Consider the following 22,196-nt stretch of genomic DNA (forward strand, 5'->3'; position numbering starts at 1 on the left):
CAGGCATCGCACGGGCAATCTGCACTCGTCCAATATCACTATGCCAGAGTTAGATAATCTGCTAAACAAAAAATTAGGCAATCTGCGCTCATCCAATATATCCTCTTTTTCTTTTTAGTTGACACGTTTCTTTAGTCACGTTTGCCAATGCACAAATTAAATCATTAATATATTTAATTATCGATAAGCAAAAATTATAAAAAGTTGATATTATGAAAATATACATTATGACGAATCTAACAAGATCCCATTTAACTATAATTTTCCTTACATATAAATCACAAAACATGGCCAAAGGATGGTGTGTGAATAGTGCTAAAGTCAAAACGTCTCAACTAATAAAAAACGGCGGTAGTATTATATTGTTTGAGAATGTGTAAAAAAAAAGCCATTTACTCACAATCAATCAAAATAATGTTGCTACGGAATAGTAAAATTAGGGTGGAGGGAGTAATAGCCAAGTGTAATTTACTTTATGTAGATTGCCCTTAATGACATCAATAGCAAGTTCTAATTGGTTCAATGAAATCATCAGATGGTCATAAAGAAAAAAAAAAAAAAAAAAAGGTATATTTTCAAGCAGTCAAGTTTACAACTTGTGCATGCAAAACCATTTTACCACAAGTCCATCACTTGATTTTCACCCACTGATTATGTTTTCATTAATTCAGCAGCTCCCACCATTAAACTACATACTTATTTTACTAATATCTTTTTTTTTTTTTTTCATAATTAATTAATTGATACTTTAAAATACAGTATAAAGTAGTTGCTGGTAATTGATTTTTCAGCTGCAATTACACGTAGTTGATCCATTATTGAAATATTAAGTTTGGACCAACATTTTATTAAATGCATATATAACCAACCCAACACCAAATTTTAGTGTCATAAATCAATATAATTCGATAAAAATGTGTATGTTTAATTCTTCATGCACTTCATTAGAATGTCGTAAATTTTCTAATAATTATGAAGTGCCAAATTATTACTCTAAGTATGGTGTTAAGGAGGGTATTAGCACAAGGAAGAAGCTAGATTGGCTAAGGAACAACTTAATTGGAAATGATTTGGAATTCATTTCTCCTTTTGGTAAGCGCAAAGTTACTTATTTAGATTGTACTGCGAGTGGGAGGTGCCTACGCTACATTGAAGAATATATCATGCAACACGTCCTTCCTTCTTATGGTACGTTAAACCCTCTTTTCGTCTTAACTTAAATTTCCGTTGTCAATTTTAACCGTTAATATCTTTGTTTATATATGAATACAGGGAACACTCACACGTGTGATAGCTATGTGGGTCAAGAGACAACAAAGATGGTAACTCAAGCGAATGATTACATAAAGTCGTGTTTAGGAGGTGGTAGAAACGATGCCCTAATATTTTGTGGGTCGGGTTCAACATCAGCAATAAAACGACTTCAGGAAGTCGTGGGAGTAGCAGTGCCATCAATTTTAAGGGATAGAATGTTACAAATTCTAAGTAATGAAGAAAGATGGGTGGTTTTTGTGGGGCCACATGAGCATCATTCTAACTATCTTTCTTGGAAACAAAGTCTTGTTGAAGTGGTTGAAATTGGGATGAATAAAGATGGGTTGCTAAACTTGGAAGAATTAGAGGAAAAACTTGAGTATTACAAGTCTAGAAAAAGACCAATTTTGGGATCATTTTCTGCTTGTAGTAATGTAACTGGGACTTGTTTGGACACTAAAAGAATTGCTACACTTCTTCATCGTTATGGAGCCTTTGTTTGCTTTGATTTCGCTTCAAGGTACATATATTTCCGTCATTTAACATGTTATCTAATGATAGGTCATATGAAAATACAAACTACGTATTAATATTAATGTATATGTGAAAAATTTTGCATCTACATACACATCTTTTTGCACGTTTTTATTTACTAACATTAGTTGTATTTGATTTTTTGTATGTGGTACGTAGTGGGCCATATGCGGAGATCAAGATGAGATCTGGGGAGACGGACGGCTACGATGCAATATTTCTTAGCCCTCACAAGTTCCTTGGAGGACCAGGGTCTCCTGGCATTCTTATGATGAACAAAGCTTTATATTATTTGGGATCTTCTCCACCTTCTACTTGTGGAGGGGGTACAGTCGATTTTGTTAATTGCTTTACAGAAGAGGTTCGAATTTAGTTTTTGTATAAATTTTTACAATTTCATTGCATATACATAGAAATGATTTATGTGGTGTGAGTTAGTTGTAGATTATAAAGAGAACAATTATTTTCATACAGTGAGAGTATATTATTGAACATATTGAAATATATAGCGTGTTACTGAAATTGCAGAACACGATATACGTGGGTGATGTGGAAGAGAGAGAAAATGCGGGAACTCCACCAATCATCCAAAAGATCAAAGCAGCCTTGGCAATATGGGTAAAGGAATATATAGGGTGTGAAGTGATTCACAAACAAGAGACTTATTTCATTGAAAATGCCTTGGAAAGGCTTCTTCCTAATCATAGGATCTTTATATTAGGTAACACGAGAGCAAAACGACACGCGATTTTGTCGTTTCAAGTATACTCTTATTCAATATGTACATATGATGAGAAAACCAGTGAAGGTGATACTACTAGTAGGCTTTACATGTGGGAAGAAAGTGGTAAGAAAAGAGGTAAACCACTTCACGGGGCGTTCGTTGTGAAGCTACTTAATGACTTGTTTGGGATACAAGCTAGAGGAGGGTGTGCTTGCGCTGGGCCTTACGCTCATCAATTGCTCAATATTGATCACAATCATTCACTTGCCTTGAGATCTTATGTAGAGAAGGTATGTTTTAATGATCGTGTTTTAATTATACATTGTACGAAGTATGTATTAATTCATGAACTAATAAGTTCAATGTTACATATATGTACATAGTAACATAGTACATACATGTTATCTTTATAATTATAGAGTTAAATTTGGAATATTGAATATAATCTATATTGTATATTTTAGGGCTATCTAGGAGTGAAGCCGGGATGGGCGAGGATCAGCTTTCCATACTATCTATCAAACGAAGAATTCGAGTTCATCTTGTTAGCCTTAGAATTGATTGCCTCATTTGGACAACGTTTCCTAGCAATATACAACTTCAATTGGAAAACTGGAGAATGGACTTTTAGCAAGCAAAAATATCAGGAAATCATGCATGAAAGTGATATTGATTGCGATTTCCTTACTCAAAATTTAGCTAGTGATGTACAAGTACTAAGCGTAGATGATCACAATGGAGTTGAAGACTACAATGCAGAACAAGTATTAAAACATAAGTATGCATCATACTTGAAATTTGCGGCGAATATAGCTCATTGTTTACCAATATGTCCTGAAGAACGTCCCATACCAAATGACATTGATCCACAATTCTTATTGTATAGGGTTTAATTAGTTTTAATTAAACTTTGTTTTTGGCTGTAGTTTCCGTCAATTACATAATTCATTACTGCATAAAACATAGAAGAGAATTGTTTATTTCCTGCTTTCTTAGGACGTACAACTTGTATGCTGAATGCAAATGGACTTCTAATTTATTTATTGTAACAATTTTAACAAAGATCCAGTTGGGAAGAAAACCGAGTTATAGGGACCATATGGCGGACTAGTAATAGATATACCTTGACCATATGGCGGACTAGTAATAGATATACCTTGACCATACGGTGGACTAGTAGTATGTAGCTACATTTTGCTTATCAGTAATTACTAATTAAAGATATTAATAATTGAATGTGTATCGGCAAACGAGACTAAAGAAACGTATTAGCTAAAAATTTAAAAGATATATTGCAATCCATGTAATTACACGGGTATTGCGTTAAATATCCCAAATTCCCAACCTTCTAAAATTGTAAATGGAGACAAATTGGTTAATTGACTAAATAAATAAATAGCGAGTAATTTTTGGCTGTTAAAAGAAATGTTATCCACTAGTTTAGGAGCTGTTCTTACATTGGTCTTTAGTGGAAAATAATATTGACGCATTGATTCTCCGAGATTAATGGTAATTTGCTCTTATCCCCTTCTTCATTTTTCATAGCCTAATTGATATTTCATTGATTATTTTCTGTAATTCATTGAAATTGCTCTCAAATTTTGGTAGATTTAATTCTCATTGCTCTTGGGTTACTCCTAAATTTTGTATCAGAGTACATATTACAGTGATTATAATTTATAAGTATGGTTTTTTTTTTTTCTTTTCTTTTCTGATTTTTATGTTATTGGGTTTTTTGATTGATAGCTTAGCAGTTACTACTTAAGATAAATCAGGAAATTTATCATTTTGTTCAACAGATTTGAACAAATATATTTCTGAAGTTTTAGTAATTTACAGGAGATTTTAAGATATTTTTTTAATTAAAAAAAAGACATTTTTTTAATAGTTCTGTGGAAATTAGGAATTATAATCCCCAAAGAAGAAAATGGGTACATAGGGTGATTGACAACACTATAAATTTAACTATCGAATATTGAATCCGACAAAGATCATATTATATGACGGTGTTGATCCGAATGGTTGTTCTGAGTGTATGTTGTTTGAGTGATACAAAAGAAAAGGGGAAGATGGGTGCTGGTTGGAGAAAGATTGATGGATTTTAGTTTATGTTTTGGAATTTTTTCTTTATGTTTTGGAATTTGTTGCATTTTGGATTAATTGATGCTAGGAAAACTTTGAGTGCAAGACCTTGCATTATTATTGGTAATAGATTCGTGTGAAGGTCGTGGTCTTAAGAGGATTTTGTGTTGCGCGAGGTGTAGAGAACTTACAGTTTGCTGGGGTACCAAAGATAGCATCCATACATGTATAATGTGTTCCAGTTTTGAGTCAGCCATTTAATGAAAATCTTACATAGCTTTAGTCCAATGTGAAGCATAAGGTGTCCATATCTTTGTTGGAGTATCAGATACTTGACTCGGTAATTTAGGTGAAATGTAGAGCCTGAGTAGCATAATTTATCTTTTACTGACTAAGCTATACCAGAAAATAGTAAAAATTGGCAATGAGTCCATTATTCTCTATAAAAGAGAAGGCTTTATTTTCTTAGTCAACATAGATAGATCATTACAGTTTGAGCTGCTGGAGTGAGTTGCCATTATTGGCAACTCACTATAAAAGAGAAGGCTTTATTTTCTTAGTCAACATAGATAGATCATTACATTTTTAGCTGCTGGAGTGAGTTGCCATTTATGGGGATTGATCTCATCAGAGATTTAATAGCAGGATGCCGGGATGAGTCTGTAGTTTTTGGCTTGATCAACTAACTAAATAAAGCAAAGAGTTTTCAAAAGATTTGGCAAATAAACTGGGGAGGAAAGATATATGGATGATTATACAGGTTCATAAGTAACTAAAATTGTACAAAAGTAAAGGAATCCCGGAATCCATTTCGTTAGAATTCTTTTCACAAGGTGGGGGAAAGTAGTTAGGGTGAGGGGTGAATGGATGTATATTTCATGAGGGAAGAATATGGTAGGATTAGAAAAAAAAACAACTAAACAACCTGTTGAAATTGTTAGCATAGGACATTAAGACCTATTGGTAAAATTACTAATTCACTGCATGTGTTAAAAAAAAAATACTGTTTCTGCTATTCAGATTTGTAATTCTTATTTTATCCACATTTCTGGGAAAAGCAGTGCTTCTTCCTGTGACGCACTGATCAGGAGAAGGCATGTCGAGCGCTTTAGCTAATGGACTTGCAGGAGCAGGAGGTGGTTTAATTGCTCAGATTTTAACATACCCTCTTCAAACGGTATAAAATCTGATGTAACTTTTCTGTAAATGTTTGTAAGTTTCTAGTGTAGAGTCTGTACATATAACTAATAAAGAACCAGTAGAATTGGTTGCGGCTTTGTGATTGTAGGTTAACACACGCCAGCAAACTGAGAGAGTTGTCAAGAAAGGGCTCGATGGTGGTCATGGAACCTCTCCCTCTGGAAATCAGCGTCCTGGAGGCACACTTGTCCAATTGCTTCAGGCTAGTTCTAGTTCACTAACTGGATAAGTACCTTTCTTAAAAGTAGGATGTTCAATATTATGATAAGTTTCTTTGTTGAAAAAATGAATCAGTTTTCAATTTCATCCTCGCTTGATGCCAATTTATATCTGGTTTAACTTTCAATTTTGTGTGAATGAATGGCAACCTGATTCTTTTCTTGTAAATATTCAGGTTATTAAAACTGAGGGTTGGGGTGGACTTTACAGTGGCCTGAAGCCTTCCCTATTTGGAACTATTGCTTCACAGGTCAGTATATGCTCTTTGAATTTCTACTTTTTACCTTAGGGAAACAATCATAAAATCTGTGCATCTAAATTAGTAAATTGTAAGAACTGTAAAGCAGAAGTATGAAAAGAAAAATGAAAATTTCAAAGTATGACCAGTTTCAGCGACATGATTCAACCTTGTTCCTCGGTACAATATCTTATTCCATGAATGGCTGGCACTCTGGCAGCATTATCATGTTCAACCATTATGCCTCCTCCTTGATATTTTTGGAGATAAGTACAGCCAAAAAGGTTAATGTTCTACTGGGGATATATGGATTGGAGTACTAGATATTTTATTTAAATTCAGTTATTTTTCTTTTTTTGTAATAGCCCCAAGGGCGTGTCACCTTCTTAACAAGCTAAGTGCTTGACTGTTATACTTCTCTCCTCTGGAATTATAGCCTGTCTAGATAAAGTTTACTATAAGCACTTAAATTTTAAGTTGTTCTATTTACTTCTCATCTTCTTCATTATCAGGGTGTTTATTATTACTTCTACCAAGTTTTTAAGAACAAGGCTGAGTCAATTGCAGCAGCACGCAAGGTGAAAGGATTGGGTGATGGAAATGTTGGAATGATTTCGTGGCTTGCTGTTGCAGCTATGGCCGGGTATAACCCTTTGGATGCATTGTATCTTTGTATTTTTGGCGCATTCCTCTGGATTTTTTTACCAAAATTGAGTTCTGTCTCTGAGTAAAAGAGTTGAATGCTTTCATTTGTATATATATTGTATATTTTTTATAGGTGATGTATATTTTTATATATTTGCAGATGCTTGAATGTTTTGCTGACAAATCCAATGTGGGTACTCGTCACTCGCATGCAGGTTCTTTCAGAGTATTCCCTTACATTATGTGATGTGTGAGAAAGCTTGTATTTTGATGGTCCCTGGGAGGCAATCCTAATTAGTATACGTAACATAAAAAAGTTTGGACCTTGCTGCATATTCTTTCTTTTTTTTAGGGGTGGGGCATCAGTACTGCTGAATATATTGGATTAAAGATTTGAATATGGGCTGTGAAGAATATTAATGACCCCTGAATATAAAATTCAAGGTACACAAAAAGCAAATAGTGCTGTGTGCTTTCAAAAACCTTACTAATTTAGCTAGAATAACTGGGAACTTTTAGGATGAAAATGATAGATAGGTGTCTTCAATTATTCATTCCTGCATTGCCTGTACTCTTTCTGAGGTTGAACTTTGGTTACGCTTTACATTTGAAATTACAGAGTGCGCATTATGTACTTCAGAGTTCATGGTTTGTCTAATGTCTTGCAGTATCTTTGTTTTTAGACACAAACCCAAGCAGAAAGAAACATAATGGAGAGAAAAAGGGACGCCCTTATGAAGGAAGCTTCTCATGACAGTGCGATAGCATCCACCTTGCTAGTAAAGTTGGCTGAACTTGAATCGTCGAAACCGAAACCATATGGAACTCTGCAAGCTGTAAGTATTGGTGAACATGATCTTTAGTTAATTCTGAATTCATTATATATCAAAAAGTGCAAGATAGCCTGCAAAAAATGCAGGTTCCATAAAATAATGAGTTTTTTTTTTGTAAAAGTTGGTAGCATGTTGGTGTTCATAGAAGTATCATTCTAATGCTTTTTATGCGGTTTTGACTGTATATACTATGAACAAATCTGAGTAGGTTTATTTGGTAAAATTATAATTTTTTTTGTCAAGTATGTTTTATATGTTTGGGGTCAAGGGAAAGCATCAGTTTGGCTTATGCAAGGGTGCTATTGGATCATTTACTCACTGGCATTATGACTCCTATTCAAAATGTTAATCTGTATCTGGGTAACTGGGTTGTATAATACATTTGTTTTTTTATATAGTCAGGACAGGCAGAATTTGCTTTCATATATGTGTGGTCACATTCATCATTCCAGTGAATAGTCTTCTACATTTTGTGACCCCTGCAACAGAACTTGTGGGCATACCCCTTGGATCTTGATCTTTAGGGTCTCAATATTCAAGAAACATGTTTTGAGTAAAAATAAATAAATTAATACGTAGTAATAAAACGGAAAATTAGTTTTAAGTCACTACACTTTCATTTTTTTATTGATGGTTGTTTGATATCCTCTTATGAGTGATTCACATTTAAACCTTTGACAGGCCGGTGAGGTTTACAGTGAAGCAGGAATTCGCGGGTTTTGGAAGGGCCTTATTCCTACTCTGATAATGGTTAGTTTCTCATTCATCCATGAGAAATAATAACGAAGGGAATCTTCTGACTTAAGTAACAGTAGTGAACCATTTTCAGGTTTGCAACCCATCAATCCAGTTCATGATTTATGAGACCTCACTAAGGTCTCTCAAAGAAAAACGAGCAAAGCATGGAGTGAAGCAAATAACGGCTTTGGAGGTAAAATAATACTGAGTGTTTTTTTTATTTACTTCTAGATGTTGCAAACTCAGAATTCAACTTAAACCATCACAACCTTGTGATTTTTTCAGCAAGGTTTAAGAAGATCAAGATTTACATACTGTTGTCCTAAATGGCCAAAAGAGCAGTGAATCTCTGTTCAAAATAATTTTTTTAGATGTCTCAACTCTCAAGTTTCCTACGTTTTTCTTTTGGTAGTTTTTGGATTCTTTCGGTTAATACTAAAGCTTTTAATTGAATGTATCTTAAGATGTGTATCATCAATTGAAATGTTGAGAATTTGAGTTAACTGTTATATGAACAGGTTTTCTTTCTTGGTGCTGTGGCTAAACTCGGTGCAACTGTTACAACATATCCATTGCTGGTAGTCAAGGTATTTTGGTCGCTAATATATTGAAGATTTTGCTAAATGCTTTTGAGTTTTGACAAATAACAGCCACTAAATTGCAGTAGTCTGTTTCCCTAGCCACCTCATTTATGCTTTCCTCGGGGGGATTCGAGTCATAAACTTTTAGACTTTTTCTGGCACTGCCATTATGGTAAATGGATGTAGGTAATGTGTGACCTGGTTATGCTACCAACTGCCTGGGAATCATCCCATGACATGATTGCTACTATATAAAAACTTTATAACTATTTATACTGGGTTAAAGTTCCATGATGTTTGTGAACAGTCATTTGCTATATTGTGATCCTTGAACATGATATGTACATTACGTTTAATTGAAGAATTTTTTTTCATAACATCTTAAAGGTTTTTGAAACATTTATTAACTGTGGAGTTTGGAATAATTTTGCAGTCAAGGCTACAGGCAAAACAAGATATAGGCAGTAATGTCTCACTGAGATACTCAGGTGCGTTTGATATGCGTACTAGCTTTGAGGCTTCACACAGAATGCTTGATAAGTTGATATTGTCAATTGTGTGACATTTCTTTTCATAAACAATTGTATCCCTTTAGATTGTTGTCTGCTTCATGCAAATTTGCAAGTTTACTCATTTACCTCGATTTTCGGACAACATTCTAAGGCACCCGATGCATTATACTTCTTACATTATTCCACTCCAAATTCTGATTGATGCCAGGACCACAGTATCTGCTGGTCTTCAACCTTTAATCTAATGTCTTCAACTTCTGCCATGCAGATTTCTCCTCTATAGATTATAAGACACTTATCCTGGTGGTGTTCTTCAAATTTTTGCTCAACAGGTACACTGGATGCAATTGTAAAAATGATCCGGTATGAAGGATTACTGGGATTTTATAAAGGGATGAGCACGAAGATAGTGCAGAGTGTTTTCGCTGCCTCTGTACTATTCATGGTGAAGGAAGAGCTTGTCAAGGCTTTTACGATTCTAACATATAAGAGCCGCAAGATCAGACTCAATGCACTAAGATGATTCCACTGGCAATGGCATTGCAATGAAACTTTTTTTATCCCTGGACATCAGAACTGTTTGAAACTTGAAAATAGGAAATTAATATTGATGTACATAATTTTTAAATTTGAAATTATTTGGAAAAAATGATGGAAAATGAAGAAATTTGTCAGGTTATTTTTAGTAGCTATTTAAGCATATAGACAGAAAAGTTAAACTTATATCATTCTTCATGTGTCTCTACAATGATTTTATCAATTTATTATGAACTCTTTCACAGAAAAAAAAAAAAAAAAAAAAAAAAAAAAAAAAAAAAAAAAACAGTTTATCATACAACTAGTCATTACTTTGTTGATATCACACTAGAAAATAATGCATAATTTTTTTTTTTCTTTTTTTTTCCACTTGAAAAATGTTGATCATAATTTTTGGTTTAGTTGCTTTTTGATAGGCAATAGCAACTTAGCAAGCAAATAATCCGACATACTGGAGTGAAATATAGAGTAAAGCATTATTTTCCGACCATAGTAAGATTAAAAATATTTTAATTTGTGCCTGTATTCTATTTATTTGAATTTACATGCAAGCTTAATTGATAAGTTAGCAATTTTAAAGTTTGCAGATTATGATTAGATGACTATCTCAATTTCATTAATAAAAATGCTTTCTTGGCTTTTACAACATATACGGAGTATTGTTTTTATGTCGTTATTTATATAAAAGAAAAAATAAAACTCCGGAATAGAATATTGTAGTTTCATTTTTTTTTTTTTTTTTTTTTTTTTTTTTAAAAAAAAAGGGGCATAAAAGCATGATAAAAGGACATGTAAGTATGAAAAGAACATTAAACCAAAACGCGTCATGATCTTACTTGAATTTGAGTTTGATTCAAAGCTTAACAAAATAGTTAGCAAGGTCTAATATGTAATAGAATTAAAATAAGCAAACAAGAACTTGTGTGTTTGAATTTAATATAACATTTTATTAGCAATGTCTAATATGTAATAGAATTAAAATAAGCAAACAAGAACTTGTGTGTTTGAATTTAATATAACATTTTATTTTATGTAAATATAAACTTATTTAAAGCAATAGAATACATATCATTAGTAATTTGTGTTTTATAATACTCCCTCCGTCTCTTTATTAAATTTCTATTTATAGCATTTATTCCTCACATAATGAAAGAAGTATGAATCTAATTAAGGGAAGGAGTGAGTAGTAAGTATAGTATACATTGTATACACTAATTAAAGACCATTAATTTACGAGCCACATTTGAATGTTGATTTAATTTGAGTCCAGATAAAATTAAAATTAAAATTAGTCCGAAAATTTTGAAATCAAGGAAGAAAATTGTAATTTTGAAGGATATGAAATTACAAAAATACCCCCAGCCCCCAAAAAAGAGAGATAGAAAGAGAAACCCCATTAAGCTGAAAGTGAGTTCATCCCAAAAACCCCTGAAAAATGTCCTCCTGTCAACTGTGAACTGTGAAGTTCCTCTCTAATCTCATCCTATGCATTAGAATTACAGCAAGATGATGATGACAATTACCAATAATTTCTGCAAAAATTTTGATTTCATTTTCTTCAATAATACCCCTTTTTTAATCTCCCCTCAAAACCCCAGTAAATCTTCTTCTTCATCTTCTAAGTTGAGAATTTCTTCAAAATCTCCCAATTTTTGCTCCATTAATTCCTTCCTTCGTCTCTCTAATACTAGAAAAACCCTAAAACTTATAACCCATTGCAATTCCAACTCCAATTCAACATCAACTGGAGATAATAAGCAAGCAGATGAAGTTGAAGAAGATGACACTGAGGCATTTCAGCTTTTTCAGGTCTTTTCCACTCGATTTTTCCATCAATTTCTTATCTTTTATTAAGTTCCTTATTATTATTGTAACAATTATAATTTTTATTTTTATTTTTATTTTTTTATTTTTATTTTTTTTTTCATATTTTAGTGTCAACTGCTGAAATGTTTGTAAATATGAGTATGATTTTAATTATTGTTACCATTATTTGGGGAGAACGGTTAAATTAGAGAAATGGATTCTGGTTTATTTTCAAGAATATCGCTGAAATGTAGTTGAATTAACATTTAGAATTGATAATGATGGTGAAATTAGTGATTAATTTTTTTTGTTTGTTTATGTTTGTTTGAAGAATAATTTTTTTCAATAGCATGGTTATTGTAGGGAGCTGATGAAATGCTTGGTTGTTCGAAATTGGTGAATTACTGCATTCAAAATGCTTAATTGGATGCTTATTGGCTTAGTGAAGAAGACCTGTTAGTTTCTGAGAGTGATATTCATGTTACATAGTCAGATGTTTAAGGATTAATCGAACTTCGAGGGGAGCTGTTTAATGGTATTATAGTTTAGTATGCTATCGTGTTCTTGGAGAGACTGGGATATTATTTTGAAGTAGCAAACAGGATGTTCATGATACAACTGATTGAAAACTCGTGAGCAAATTCAAAGAATAAATTCTAAAAATAGGTTATAACATGAGTAATATTATTATATTAGCATATTACTAATGAGAATCTTAAAATATTTGCAAACTGTTGGATGGAATATCACAGCTTAAATGAAATCTGGAAACGTGAAAATCATAGCTTAAAACAATGTTCTCATAATTGAAGCTCGTTAATGAGGCTCCAGTCATGAGCTGAGGTTTGTCTGAAATTTCTGAGATCTATTCTATAGTTTGAAGCTTTGAGCTGATGCAAGCTAAGACGAGCTACCCAAGCTTGTACTCATTATCACCACATAGTTTTGAGACACGCCTGAAAAAACAAGGTATCAAATATCTGAAGTGAAATAACTTGTTTTGTTTCAAGATACAATTAGGGTTGTTAGATAGTTTGATATGGTTATGGATTATACACCTCAATTGTGGCAAAATAAGTATCTCGTTATTGAGGCAAAATTGAACTTGTTTAAAATTCTCTGTATCCAATACTTTTGACTAGGGCTGTTTTATCTTTGATGTGAGCATTTTGTTGACTAGTACCGTTTTTTATGATGATAATGATCTACTCGCGCAAAACCATTCCCTGTTTCCAATACTTGTGTCCGAGGCAATGCGATTTGAGCATTTTGTTGGCTGTTATATAATGATGATCTTACTCTTCTAAAACTATTTTGCTTTGAAAGTTTAGTTATCTTTCTTAGGCAGTTGGAAGTGACGACCACAGTATGAGTATGTATGTTGAGCCGCAGTCTGTAAGTTTTACCTATGCATGTTGCACTACTAAGATGATTGCTCAACATTTGCAATCTTTCAGAAAGTTAGAGATGCAGAAAGAGAAAGAGTAAAGAAGCAGGAAGAGTTTGAGAACAAAGCAAATGTGCAGTTGGAGAGGCAGCTTGTAATGGCCTCTGAATGGAGCAGAACCTTGTTGACTATGCGTGGGAAATTGAAAGGAACTGAGTGGGATCCTGTGAATTCACACAAAATTGATTATAGTGAATTTATGAGTCTGTTAAACACAAAGAATGTCAAATTTATGGAATACTCAAATTTTGGTCAGACTATATCAGGTTAGTAAAACATGTCTCTTTTGTATTCATTTGCGTTTTCTATCCTTCATCTATCTGCCTCCCTTTCCCCCCTCCCCCTCTAGTTATCTTTTCCTCTTTGCTGTGCTTTCTTGGTTACATTTGCTTGGTGGTTCATGGGGGATGGGGTAGTTGCTCTGAAGCACTTTAAAGTAAAGAATTTACTAGTTTATCCGATCTAAAAGTGGCAGATTTTTATATTTCGTAACTTTCCAAAAATGAGTGTCTTTTAATGGTATTAAGGTATCATGTTCTAAAAAGACTGATTGTTGTTGTAGCTCTATTTTAGTATTAATATATTCTGGTCTTCCCCTCAAATCAGAGAGTTTATGTTCATTCGTGCTCCTAAAAATCGATCTTTAATTTTGTTGCTAATGGGTTTCTATGCAGTGATATTGCCTCACTACAAAGATGGGATGGTAAAAGGAATCTCTGAAGAAAACCCAAAAGAGGAAGTTGTTTTTAAGCGCCACATAGTTGACCGGATGCCAATTGATTGTTGGAATGATGTTTGGCATAAGTTGCATCAACAATTGGTAAGTGTTGATGTAATAAATGAGAACACAGTGCCTGCAGAAGTCTATTCTTCTGTTGCAACAGCTGTCGTATGGTCTATGAGGCTAGCTCTTTCCATAATGTTGTATCTATGGATTGATAGTGTTACAAGGCCAATATATGCCAAGTTAATCCCTTGTGATTTGGGGAAACCCAGCAAAAAGGTGAGACAGCCCCTTAAGCGTCGTGCATTGGGATCATTGGGGAAGAGTCGAGCGAAATTTATATCTGCAGAAGAAAGAACAGGAGTGACATTTGATGATTTTGCTGGCCAAGAGTATATAAAACGAGAATTGCAAGAGATTGTACGGATTCTAAAAAATGAAGAAGAGTTTCAGGATAAAGGCATTTATTGCCCCAAGGGTGTGTTACTTCATGGCCCTCCAGGAACTGGTAAAACATTATTAGCTAAAGCTATTGCTGGGGAAGCAGGACTTCCTTTCTTTGCTGCCAATGGGACGGATTTTGTAGAGATGTTTGTTGGTGTAGCAGCATCTCGGGTGAAAGACCTTTTTGCTAGTGCTAGATCATTTTCTCCTTCTATCATTTTTATTGATGAGATCGATGCTATTGGTAGCAAGCGTGGTGGCCCTGACATTGGAGGTGGCGGGGCTGAAAGAGAACAAGGTCTGCTTCAAATATTAACAGAAATGGATGGGTTTAAAGTTTCCACATCACAGGTGTTGGTCATCGGAGCTACCAATCGACTAGATATCCTTGATCCTGCCTTGCTGAGAAAAGGAAGATTTGACAAGATTGTAAGAGTTGGTCTACCCTCTAAAGATGGCAGATTAGCTATATTGAAGGTACATGCAAGGAACAAGTTTTTTCGTTCTGAAGAGGAAAAAGAAGTATTGCTGCAGGAAGTGGCAGAGCTAACTGAAGATTTTACTGGAGCAGAGCTACAGAATATTCTCAATGAAGCTGGAATATTGACTGCTAGGAAAGATCAAGACCACATTGGCAGAGAAGAACTACTGGAGGCCTTGAAAAGGCAACAGGGTACATTTGAAACTGGAATAGAAGATACAAAGGAAATTCCAGAGGAGTTGAAGGTGAGATTAGCCTACAGAGAAGCAGCTATTGCCGTCTTGGCTTGTTATTTTCCTGACCCATATCGTCCTTTTGTTGAGACCAACATTAAGTCAGTTCAAAGCCAGCCTAGTATGCGTTATGCTGAAGTTTCTGGAAGGGTGTTCTTGAAAAAATCAGATTATGTGAACTCCATTGTTCGAGCTTGTGCTCCCAGGGTTATTGAAGAAGAGATCTTTGGGATAGACAATTTGTGCTGGATTTCGTCCAAAGCTACTCTTGAAGCTTCAAGATTAGCTGAGTTTTTGATTTTGCAAACAGGGATGACAGCTTTTGGAAAAGCATATTATAGACATCAGCGCGATCTTGTCCCAAATCTTGCTCCCAAACTTGAAGCTCTAAGAGAGGAATACATGCGTTTTTCTATTGAGAAATGTTCATCGGTGTTGAGGGAACACTATGCTGCTGTGGAGACGATAACAGATGAACTCCTTGATAAGGGAGAGATTAATGCCTCAAAAATATGGGAGATTTTTGAAACATCTCCCCGAATTTCTCAGCCAGCTGTTGATCCTGTTGACGAGTATGGTGCTTTGGTTTATGCTGGAAGATGGGGTATACATGGTATCACTTGTCCAGGAAGGGTTACCTTTGCACCCGGTAATGTGGGATTTTCAACCTTTGGGGCACCTCGTCCCATGGAAACCCAAATTATTAGTGATGAAACCTGGAAGCTAGTAGATGATATTTGGGATAAAAGGGTTGAGGAGATGAGAGATGAAGTTTTGAAAGAGGTTGAAGAAGAAAAGGAGAGACCAACACTCTTGATGGCTAGCCATTTCCTGTAATATCATGATTCTCAAGCAGAAGACTCATCTTACATCCTGTATCTCTTGTTGGCAGTTATTGCAGCTTGAAATGAGATCATCGTATCTATATACATGCTCATTTATAGCAGATTTTGATAGCAGTTGATGAGATTTTGGCATCAATAGCAATTCTTCAGGTACATTAAGATAGGAGAAGTGGACTCATTGAAGAAGCTGCATATCGAGGCAAGTTTAGGCTCTCAGATGGGTTCGGCATCATTATTTTGAGCAATACATGCAACCCTTAAATTGTTCTTAAACCCTTTTTGTTGTTTTTGGGCTGGGGTGGAGGGGTTGGCTCTGTTGGTGTGTGAGGTGTTGTGAAATTGCAAAGCAAGCTGTATGTTGCAAATTGTACCATGAATTTTTTTGTCAAGGGAAGAAGGAATGATAAGTAAGTTGAATACATACTCTCATTATCAAAATTTATGCCACCATTAGATTCTCTGGAAAACGTCGTCATCTAGCTTGCTCATTCAGGACTCACGCAGTCACACTTAGTGGTCTTGGGGCCTTCTTCCAAAAAATCTTTAGAAAACTGTCTGTTTTGCCAATCGAGGTAGGCATGTCATGGCAGTGGAATCCTTGGAGATCAACCCGCTCCATGAGTAAGAAACTCTCCTATGAGGTATAAACATGGCTAGCCCCAAGGATTATTTATGCCGCTTGCATCTCATTTTGCGATGTGAAGGCTTGTTCAATGAAGCTAAAAAAACCTTGCTAAAAACCATAATTGATTCTGAGAATGAAATGTCGAAGGAATTCAACCTCCAAAATTAGCATTCAAGGATCAATGAATCAAATCATAGATGTTAAGGGGACGGTCTCGATGAGGATACTTTCGGCTTTTTAATTTTTACTACACTGAACTGCATCAAGCAAACTCACATTGGTAGGGATGAAGAGATTGGGGCACCAAAAGGTAGGGCTAAAAATGAAGCCATTCAAAATTTTTGAAAATAGATCAATCTCTGGGAAAAGAAGTCAGGCATTCGTAGTGGTTGTTGACAATTGTTAATTTCAAGTGTACAAACATATGATTGGGGGACAGTTTTCACAATCCCCTCCCTAGTGAATTAAAATTCAAGAAAAACAAGTAGAGCGATGCACTTAATTTTGACAACTGTTCACGAGTTTGTTGGTTTATGATAACATTACATTTCGCGAATATAACAGTAAACGATATGGCAATCAATATTTTTACCACACCCAGCTAGGACTCAATCGTCCAGTTACACCTCAGACAATTTTCCCTTTTCATCAAGCAGAGTAAATTATGTACATCAATATTGTCCCGTCTCAAACTTCCATGTAGTATTATTTTGCCACAACCATCAATGAAACTTTGAGAGTCGTTTTTTGCTGGAATTGTAAAAGCCTAGACAAGCCCTTCCTCACCACTTGATTAGCCCTGACAGCAAATAACACTCTGCACTGTCTTGGTGCTCATCCATTAGTGAAATCTCAGTAATCCTTCGTATCAAATTTCAAATCTTATTGATTATGGCATCCAGTGTACCTGTTTATCATATAATACACAAAAAATCTTTAAGAATAACTGGTGTAGGTATCTCATTGAGGAGACGAAAGGTGTAAAATTTGAAGGGTGCATTAGACAAGTATAAATGGTTTTATGTATTTCTTATTTTTTTATTTTTTTTTTATTTTTTGGACATAAACAAGTATAAATGTCTAATAAAAACGAAGATTTGTATAGTGGTTCTAGCATCAACTAGAAGTCAGAGACTCAGACTAGCATACTAAATAAATTAAAATGAAATCAATGTAGCTAAAACAATACTGTTCTGAAAAGGCCAAACAACGTTTGCACTACCCAAAATTACTTCCAGAAAAGGCCAGATGTAAATCACGTAATCATGTGTTCTTCTCTTATAACAACACTATGCACAGGCACAAATCCTAATTGTTCTAGTCAGACTTAATCATACAACATCCATTGCAAAATTTCTTCCTAGCCAATATAAGCTAAGCTGATCGCAGAACAAAGAGATGAAAGATGCCAAGGCACATACCTCAAAATGGAGCACTGCAAATTTCTCAGCTGCAGTGCTACTGTGTCTGTAAGCACTCTCGGGCAAGTAATAACCCATAAGTGACAAATGTTAGACAACACTGGGATTTGATATCGTTTACTTGACTTACAAAACAGCACGATGTCATCGGAGGGATCGTCAATCATCACTCACTCCCATCTGCTCAAATTGGCTTGCACCCCTACCTTCAATCTGAGAGCTCATCATCTAGACCAAGCCATCTCAAGTCTCAAGTCTCAAGTCATAATAGTCCAAGATGACAATGCATCATTCACTCACTTTATAACAGTTTCTTACTTGATCTCCAAAGGCATTATGCACATTAAGTCTCCTGCTTATGCACATTCCTACCCATCCAATAGATTGTCAAGGAGGCTAAGTGACTGCTTAAGCCCTTCAGCTCTGCAGTGTCTTTTAACCAATATGTGGCATGGGACATGATCAACCTGAAGGCCAGAATTCCATATCCTGAAAAATATTTCTTCTGCCTCCTTGTCTTGACCCTTTAAACAATAACCTTTGATCAGTTCTGTGTAAGTCACAACATCAGGAAGATACCCCCTCCTAAGCATTTCATCATGCAATTGAAGTGCAAACTGTATTAACCCAAGATTACAAGTGGCACCCACCAACATGTTGTATGTCACTAGATCAGGAACTTGTCCACTCTGATCCATTTCTCTTTTTAGAGATAGAGCTCCATTGATGTTCTCTTCTTTCAACAAGGCATATATCATTGCATTGTAGGTGTATGTATTCAGGGGAACGCCAAAAGCAACCATCTTCTCTCTGATGGACAGTGCATTCTTGGTGTCTCCACATTTTCCATAACCATAGATAATGGAATTCCAAATAACAGGCTCTGGGATAGTGGAATTCTCTAACATACAGCTGAGTATTTTGGCTGCCTCATCAACCTCTCCGCGTAAGCAGAGGCCTTGAACAATCATCTTATAAGTGATGCAATCAGGAGCCACTCCCATATTTAGCATTATACTAAGCATGTTCAATGCCTCATCAAAAGCTCCAAATTTACAGAAGTAACTTATAAAGGTATTACAAGTAACTACATCGGGTTGAATTCCTCTCTTAATCATTTCCCCAAAACAACTAAATGCAAGTTTAATTTCCTGATTTGAGCAAAAACCATGTATAAGAACATTAAAAGCAACAACATCTAATTGTTTACCCTCTTGCAACAATTTCGTCAATTGATCAAGAGCTTCAGCAATATCTCCATTCTTAAAATAACTATCCATTAGTATGGTAGACGTAATTAAATCAATCTGTGTCCTCTCAGACTCATCTTTTAAAATCTCTGCAAGGAAATTCCTAGCTCCTTCCACCAAACCTTCTTTACATAAAGCATGAATAAGTATATTACAAGTAATCTTGTTTGGCTTGATTCCATAATTAGCCATTGAGGAAAACAAAGACAAAGCTTTGTCTACATCACCCTTTAAACAATAACCCTTGATAAATGTGTTGAAAGTTGCACAATTAGGAGAGGGGCCTTGGGCTAACATCTCTCTAACAAGATAATCAGCTTTCTCCAAACACCCAACTTTACAAAATGCATTGACTAGGTGATTGTGTGTAATTACATCAGGAACATAACGATTTGTGATTAGCTTGCTTCGAAGCCAAATGGCAACATCTAACTTACCTTCCAAACTTAAAAGCCTAATAGCAGCTTCAAGTTCTTGAAAATCCGTGGTTGTGGAGATCTTTGCCAAGATAATTTCAGGTACTGACAAAGTTTCCCTGCAATATCAATCACATGTATATATTCAATAATCCAATAGCATTACTCCAAAATTGCATCTCCCAAGACAAGTTAGGTCCATATGGCCTATACTAAATAAACCTTAACATGAGAATCTAAGACTATTAACTACTAGTATTATGTTACAATCCAATATCGGCTATGCCGCGTAAATAATTGCACAATCATTTACACGTAATCAGTAATCCTAGGGGTAAAAAAAATGTCACTAAAGCCATTACTTTTTCCTAGAATAGGAATCACAACTACAATTCTACGAAACAGGTAGTCGTCTAGGCTCTAATCCAACAGACACACAATCACTCCCAATAATAGATATACATTGAACGCTATAGCTACAGAGAAGATTAGCAACTAGCAACAAAAAATCCTAGAGCCTTGCAGTAGTTTTTAGGTAGTTTATGTGGTTCACTTATCCGGCAGTCTTACATAACATGACAAAGGTGATAAATTTAGTACAGGGGGCAAACCCAAAAAACACGATGATGTGAGCATAAAAATTAAATCAATAATGGCAAAGAGAAAAACTCTGCAACTAAAGGTCACCTTACAGTCTTCAAGCGATCCAAGGTGCTTTTTATAATGCCATCCAACACATTAAAAACAGCTTGAGGCGCTTCTCCCTCGTCAAAGCCATTGCTTCCTGAAGGAGAACCTTGAACCATCTGTTGACAAGAGTCTCGTACATTCACGGCTAAATCTTTAACAAACATGACAATTGCATCATATCCAAATATCCTGTACATATATGTAATAATGAATTCAACAAAGAACTACTACCATAAACAATTTACCAATTAAGGATTTAAAATCACAAAAATGATCAACTAAAATTTACGGAAAGCATCTACAGAGTGATAAATTATCACCAAAATTGCAACAATTAACAACCAAAATTGCCATAATCTAATACTAATGCACAATCAAGTACTGGATTTTTGAATAAACTACATGAAATTAGCAAATCAATAAAACCCTAAACTACAAAATGCAAGAAATATCATACAATGTACTTCAATTTACACCAAAATAAAGCAAATTTTAAAAACGAAAAATATAGAATTGAGAAATAAGAGAGCTTACGGATGGCGCGGAGAAGAGAGTGAGCTGAATCTCGCCGCCGCCATAGCTGAAAACCCAGGAAAACAGCGCAGAAATCCAGATTAAAGTATTGATTGATGATAAAATTGTTCAGAAAAAAGAGAGATTTACCAAAGAAAGAGTAATGTGATGCGCACGCCATGAATGAGCTCCGATTAAAGCAGGATTGAAGGTCTTCCAAAACCAAAAAACTAAGCCCTAATTATGAATTGGGGAAAGTAGGAGGAGGAAGAGAAAGACGATGAGGAATGCAAATTAGGGATTCAATGCAGATTGAATTTTTTAATAACGACATCAAAATGCCGAATCCAACATGTAATGTAAATAAAACATTAGTGTGGACTGTGGAGCTGTAGACATTTGAATTTTTTTTTTTTTTTTTTTATTTTTTTTTTTATTTTACACAAATTGAACACATAAAATTGAGAGCTAGTTAATCCAAATTTCACCAACTTACTTTGTGTTTAAGCCACTAGTGTCTATATTACATAAATCGAATTCAATTATGCTACTTTTTCCGTCCCTTTATTAGATTTCTACTTCTCTCTATATTACATAAATGCTAGAAATAAGAATCTAATAAAGGGACGGAGGGAGTAAGAAAAAGTCGTGTTGTGTTAGGTTTGTGCCTATATTACATTAGCAACTTTTACAAGTGTGCTAGCTATGTTCAAGCCTTCATGTTGGGCTTTGAATCTGAGCAAGTAAGGGATGTTTTTCTCAAGTACGATCATTTTCATATGTCTACAATCGATATGCTGGATGTCAAGCGTACACTTAAGGGGGGTCACTTGACTCGAGCCATTGGAAGGATTTGTGGGAAAGGTGGGAAGACCAAATTCATGATTGAAAATGCAACTAAAACTAGGATTGTAGTTGCTGCTAACAAGATCACATTGTGGGTTCTCATGATGCTATCAAAATTGCAACGGACTGTCTATGCCGCCTTATTATGGGTTCCCCTGCTGCCAAAATCTCTTCAAGGCTTAGAACCATCACAGCTCGGGCATCCGATAGATTCTAACTTGATTTTTACCTGCTGGTAATTTGATGATTTCTCCAGATAATGTGAGGCAGCATACGAGTCTACTTGGATTAAAGTTTAGTGCCTGAATTTTCGAATGTTTCCTTGTTTTATTTTTGTGCAGAGAGATTGCGTAGGCAT

General features: G+C 35.0%; 4 protein-coding genes across 6 annotated transcripts; 3 read left to right on the plus strand and 1 right to left on the minus strand.

Moving 5' to 3' along the window:
* The first annotated feature begins 914 nt into the window (after window positions 1-914).
* LOC145564630 (uncharacterized) lies at window positions 915-3,405 on the plus strand. The gene is made up of 5 exons (XM_081624895.1): window positions 915-1,188; window positions 1,273-1,774; window positions 1,948-2,149; window positions 2,317-2,802; window positions 2,977-3,405. The coding sequence occupies exons 1-5, from the start codon at window positions 915-917 to the stop codon at window positions 3,403-3,405; spliced, it is 1,893 nt and encodes a 630-aa protein (XP_081481021.1).
* A 499-nt stretch (window positions 3,406-3,904) lies between these two features.
* LOC145562027 (peroxisomal nicotinamide adenine dinucleotide carrier-like) lies at window positions 3,905-10,288 on the plus strand. 3 transcript variants are annotated; one of them, XM_081622179.1, is made up of 12 exons: window positions 3,905-4,021; window positions 5,656-5,771; window positions 5,883-5,996; window positions 6,189-6,263; window positions 6,764-6,894; window positions 7,057-7,111; window positions 7,580-7,732; window positions 8,411-8,479; window positions 8,559-8,660; window positions 8,986-9,054; window positions 9,482-9,536; window positions 9,893-10,288. In XM_081622179.1, the coding sequence occupies exons 2-12, from the start codon at window positions 5,691-5,693 to the stop codon at window positions 10,081-10,083; spliced, it is 1,095 nt and encodes a 364-aa protein (XP_081478305.1). In that variant the 5' UTR covers window positions 3,905-4,021; window positions 5,656-5,690; the 3' UTR covers window positions 10,084-10,288. The 3 variants fall into 3 exon arrangements, with proteins under 3 accessions (XP_081478305.1, XP_081478306.1, XP_081478308.1); XM_081622180.1 differs by having other exon boundaries at window positions 3,950-4,021; window positions 5,653-5,771; XM_081622182.1 differs by lacking the exon at window positions 3,905-4,021 and adding an exon at window positions 4,064-4,195.
* Window positions 10,289-11,494: 1,206 nt separating this feature from the next.
* On the plus strand, window positions 11,495-16,498 carry LOC145562028 (putative inactive ATP-dependent zinc metalloprotease FTSHI 4, chloroplastic). Its single transcript, XM_081622183.1, has 3 exons — window positions 11,495-11,906; window positions 13,361-13,616; window positions 14,025-16,498. The coding sequence occupies exons 1-3, from the start codon at window positions 11,604-11,606 to the stop codon at window positions 16,067-16,069; spliced, it is 2,604 nt and encodes an 867-aa protein (XP_081478309.1). The 5' UTR covers window positions 11,495-11,603; the 3' UTR covers window positions 16,070-16,498.
* A 531-nt stretch (window positions 16,499-17,029) lies between these two features.
* LOC145563269 (uncharacterized) lies at window positions 17,030-21,279 on the minus strand. Its single transcript, XM_081623714.1, has 5 exons — window positions 21,143-21,279; window positions 21,014-21,059; window positions 20,477-20,668; window positions 18,124-19,908; window positions 17,030-17,609 (listed from the first exon to the last, which is right to left on the minus strand). The coding sequence occupies exons 1-4, from the start codon at window positions 21,171-21,173 to the stop codon at window positions 18,492-18,494; spliced, it is 1,686 nt and encodes a 561-aa protein (XP_081479840.1). The 5' UTR covers window positions 21,174-21,279; the 3' UTR covers window positions 17,030-17,609; window positions 18,124-18,491.
* Between the last annotated feature and the right edge of the window lie 917 nt (window positions 21,280-22,196).

This window comes from Chenopodium album, chromosome 10, assembly GCF_948465745.1.
Source record: "Chenopodium album chromosome 10, dcCheAlbu1.1, whole genome shotgun sequence".
NCBI lineage: Eukaryota > Viridiplantae > Streptophyta > Magnoliopsida > Caryophyllales > Amaranthaceae > Chenopodium > Chenopodium album.